The sequence below is a fragment of the Myripristis murdjan genome, chromosome 18, assembly GCF_902150065.1.
Source record: "Myripristis murdjan chromosome 18, fMyrMur1.1, whole genome shotgun sequence".
In the NCBI taxonomy this organism is placed as follows: domain Eukaryota; kingdom Metazoa; phylum Chordata; class Actinopteri; order Holocentriformes; family Holocentridae; genus Myripristis; species Myripristis murdjan.
Window position 1 is genome coordinate 5,777,842 of NC_043997.1, and position 4,597 is coordinate 5,782,438.

At 37.7% G+C, this 4,597-nt stretch overlaps 1 protein-coding gene across 1 annotated transcript; it reads right to left on the reverse strand.

Moving 5' to 3' along the window:
* Positions 1-1,309: 1,309 nt before the first annotated feature.
* Positions 1,310-4,529, reverse strand: LOC115376889 (butyrophilin subfamily 3 member A2-like). The gene is made up of 5 exons (XM_030076712.1): positions 4,198-4,529; positions 3,230-3,508; positions 2,999-3,121; positions 2,510-2,554; positions 1,310-2,269 (listed from the first exon to the last, which is right to left on the reverse strand). Exons 1-5 carry the CDS (start codon positions 4,496-4,498, stop codon positions 1,821-1,823), a joined length of 1,197 nt encoding a protein of 398 aa, XP_029932572.1. The 5' UTR covers positions 4,499-4,529; the 3' UTR covers positions 1,310-1,820.
* Between the last annotated feature and the right edge of the window lie 68 nt (positions 4,530-4,597).

A 4,597-nucleotide genomic window follows, 5' to 3' on the forward strand; every position in this document is an offset into this window, starting at 1 on the left:
TAGCTGCATGTCAATTTGTGCATCACAGATGAATCACAAATGGGTAGAATTAAATGAAATGATAAAAAATAGCTGCTAAGTACATTTACAGCAATAATAATTAAGCCTATCTGACCTTTCTGTTTGCTTTCACTTTTATGCTGCCAGCATCAAATCAAAATGTTTTCAGCAGTGTGATCGCATTGTTATTATTAGTAGTCTGTGTAACTTTTAAATCATTTTTTTTTTTTAAATACCGTATACTGAGTAGACATTAAGTTAATAATCAAGTTACACCCAGCCAGTGATAAAAACCATTTCAGCGGCTGGTGTGAAACTGTCAGATAATTCTGGTCTTTAGACAGATTTTAAGCAGAAGTACTGAAAGATTGCTTCCAGGACCTTCCAGTCATATGCAGTTATAATATTCTCATTGTTTAACTTCAGTCATTATGTGTTATATCTAGATTCAATAGTAATTTTATGTTAGCTTACCTTGAATAAAGACGAGCACTGGTTACGTCTGAGGCAGATCCTTGTAGATCAACCTTTGGTCGATATGACATGATGTTATGATATGCAATAAACTAACAACATTTTCTTTCTGCTCTTATATCTTAGAGGTTGAAAACATTTCCCTGCACTGATGAATCCATCAACTTAACCAGCTGCTGCACTTTGTTTACTCTTCACAGTTTGATATGGTAAAAAAAAAAAAAAAAAAAAAGTTTAATATGACAAAACAAGGTCATTATAAAACCTGAGCAGAGTGAGATTTCTCTTTCGCTTTCTGTCTGTTCTTTGACTCTCTCTCTCCCTCTTGTCCCTGTCTGCCTCTCTCTCCACTCTGTGACTTTCTGTCCATCCACAGTGAGACAAACAGAGAGTTGGAGTTACTTTATTCAGCCACACTGACCCACCACTGAGGCCAGCTCCACAGTTTTTGATGCTCATATTTATATTTAAAAACTCAAAACTGTGATCTTTCAAATGTTTTGTGCTGCCAGACTCTGAAAAGTCAAGAGAACCACATCATGAGCAGGATCCAGCGACACAGAGGCTCCAGAGAGGCTGCAGACACGAGGCAAAAATTTTCCTCCTGAGGGAGAAACACAGTGGAAGTGGATTCATTTAAATAACCACCTCAGTGTCGGTTTCAATAGAAAGCCTTTATCAAAAGGTCACATGATTTGTAGAAAAAAAAAAAACAGTTTGAAACATTTCAGTTGAGTTCAAAACTTTTATTCTGAAGTTAAAATTCAGTCCTGATGCACAGTGATATTATGCTACAAAAATAAAAGCACATTTATACAATTCAAAAGTCAGACAACTAAAATAAAGCAAGGATGGGTTGGGTTTTCTGCAGCTTCAATATTTACACACACACACACACACACACACACCTGATGACACACTGTACTCAAAGTAAACAGTAATAAAAATATTTTAGCTCTTATCAAAGAAAATGGCATAAGCTAACTGTCACAGTATTACATACAGTACACAGATGTATCTTATGATAAAAACTAAAAAAAAAAATTCACAACTACTAATTGTTGGCACCAAAAACTGAGTATGGAAATAGTATTTTTATTTGTAATTGTATTATTTACATAAATTCAGCTTCTGTTACTCTGTTTTAAAATCTTAAACCAACATACTGAGCTACTGATTTGGTTTAACAAAATAAGAGTAAGAATAAGAATAATAACATGAGTGTTTAATGCTGCTGGTAGGATTGTCCATGGTTTTAGTTTAATGTAAATGTCATTATTTTCATCTCCTGTTGTGGAGATGTTTGTTTGCTCCTCTGGTCTGAGAGCTGTTCCCTCCCTGACTGACTAAAACCTTTTCTGAACCTCATCGATCATCATCTTTGTCTCCTTCAGCGCCTCAATGACTGCCTTTACCTTCTCTTCTTTCTTGTCACTCTTCATGCTCTTTTCTTTGGTTCTCTTAAGCTTCATCTCAAGTTCTGACCTTCTGTTCATCAGAACCAAGTTGCTCTTTTTTAGCAGATCTTTGTACTCGTGTTTCATTTTCTCAGCATCCTCCTTTAGCTTCCTCTCAGTCTCTTCACTTTTCTTTACCTCCTTCAGCTCTGATTCCAGCTGCTTGATCTGTTTCTCCAGCTCCTCCTTCTGTTTCCGTTCATTCTCTTTCTTCTGCTCCTCTTCATGTTTGGCATTTTTCTTCACCTCCTTCTCTGCCATGAGCTTCTGTCTCTCTCTTTCTTCATCTGTTGGACCTTCTTGTCCTAAGTTGTTGAGCTCTTCTCTCTGCTGCGTCTCTGTGTGAAAATAAACATCAAACTGAGCTGAAGTTGAATTTCAAACCTGCTGTGTTTCAGCAGTGTTCCCTTTACAGAGAATAGAGGGGAATTAAAACATAATTTGATGTTTTATTGTATGCTGTTGATGTTGGTGTGTTTTATGGCTGATGTCTGCATGGCCTCTTATGTGTCCCCTCCCTTTTCTCCCAGTTTTGTCCCTGCTAGTTCTTTGTGTGCTCTGGTTGTTACCTTGTTCACGTTTTTTACTGAAGATGTTCGTTAGTCGACCCATCCTTGTGTTGCCTGTTGAGAGAAGCCACAAAGAGACGATGACTTGGTGTGACGTGTTATGACGATGTGATGCGTTTCCACAGTTAAAGTGACAAAACTGCTGAATATACTCATTAGAAAAAAGAAATGAATCACTTGTATTTGTCTTAACTGCAGAATTTCATTTCAAAATTAGACTTTTAACAAACCACTTTTCTGACAAAATTATTGGTTTGAAAGTAAGATTCAGCTTTGAATCATGTGTTCACATTTTTGTTTGTTTGTTTGTTTATACACTTACAAAATGCAAACATGTTGTGTTACCAATATTTTCTTTTTAATTGTGAAATCACCAATGTGTGATCGTGATTCTGATGTATGGAACTGAAATCCCAGATATCAACACCATCATCAAGAAGCTGTGGTGGTAGCTTGACATTACAAAAGAAGAAGAAGAAAAATTTATTGTTGACTTACCAAGTTTGTTTGTTCTCCATAAATAAACAGAAAAGACAACAACAACAACACACAACAACACAACAGCAAAGCCAGTGGTGATATGAGCAGCAGAACAATTAGATTTGTCCATGAAGACACCATCTGAGAAGATAAAACACAGAACAGCATGAATTTTATGTAAAACAAGAAAGAGATCGGCTGTTTAATGTAACTCAAAAGCTCATGTTATTTATTTAGAATAATGTTCACCTTCAAGATGAATCCGCATCAGCCTGGTTTGCTGTATTTTGCTCTGTTGAACCCTGCAGGTGAAGCTGTTGCTGTGGCTCTTCTCCACAGTCACTCTGCTGCTGACAGTATAGAGGCCATCAGGACCTCTGACTGTCTCTGGAGCTCCAGCAGAGAGGAGCTTTCCCTCAGCGTCCAGCCAAAACAGCTCAGGCTCTGGGTACCAGCCTTTACTTTCACACTCTAAAACCACTCCACTGCTGCTTTTGTTAATCGCAATGAACGGAGACGAGACAAAACCTGATGAGGAACGGAGAGACAAGAGACTTCAAATGGTGATTTTATTGTGAATAAAATGTCACGGTATATAATCACCATACCATTTAAGTAAGGGGAGCCACTTGATGATATAATTACCCAGTGATTCACACACATATTCAGTTACTCTACTCATTGTGGAAAAGCAGATTACCTACAGTGCATATTTGCAAACTATGCATGCACCAAAAATATGACCAAAATGACTACATTATTAAAAAAAAATAAAAATAAAAATAAAAATAAACCTTTCATGTCGTGTAACACATTAAAATGATACTGGCACTGCCTTGCAATTGATTACAAAACATAACTACACAGCTGGAACTGTGATACAGAATCACTTCTCTTAGTGACCCAATATATTACAAAGAGCTTTTTTTTTTAATCACATGTACATCTTTGCTTGATTTTCATTTTTCAAGATTGATCAGTATTTTATTAGCAGTAGTCCTGGTGGTGGCAGTAGTAGCATCAGACTTTGCTATACAGTAATGCTGGTACACTGTATGTGTACACACATGCACGTGCAAACACACACACATACACATACACACACAAGTAGATGCTATACATTCATGAATATGAAGCAAGGCTGTTCCCTGCAAAACCCTTCCTTGGATAAACAAAGTAAAAACAAACAAAGCAGTAATGAGCATATGCTAACTTACCAACAATAAGCTGAACAGTAGTTTCTTTACCCAGTGAAGGAATGAAGCATCTGTATTTTCCCTCATCAGAGAGTTTGACTTCAGAGAGTTTCAGTGAAACGTCTCCGTCCTTCAGTTTGGCCATGAGCAGAGACGTTCTGCCCTTGTAGGACGGGTGGTGATCAATTAGAAGTTCCAGACCTTCACGCCACGTATGGACAAACTGGGGATTCAGGTCAGGTCTCGTCCACTCCACTGTCCTGCCAACAACAGCCATGGCAGGTTCCAGGTGGCTAGGCAAGATGACATCATCACCAAGCATTGCCACTATTGGCTGAGATGGACCAATTAGCTGAGCCTGACCTGGGAGGATAAAAGTTTTGTAATTCTTTCTACAAGAAATGACTGAAATGGTTAAACC

Bases quoted from the DNA above. Each gene is read 5' to 3' on its own strand.
- LOC115376889 (XM_030076712.1), bottom strand. From the start codon at position 4,498: ATGCTTGGTGATGATGTCATCTTGCCTAGCCACCTGGAACCTGCCATG. The intron at 3,122-3,229 runs GTGAACATTATT...TTATCTTCTCAG, and splicing joins GATGCGGATTCATCTTGAAG to ATGGTGTCTTCATGGACAAA. The intron at 2,555-2,998 runs GTAAGTCAACAA...TTCTCTCAACAG, and splicing joins ATGGAGAACAAACAAACTTG to GCAACACAAGGATGGGTCGA.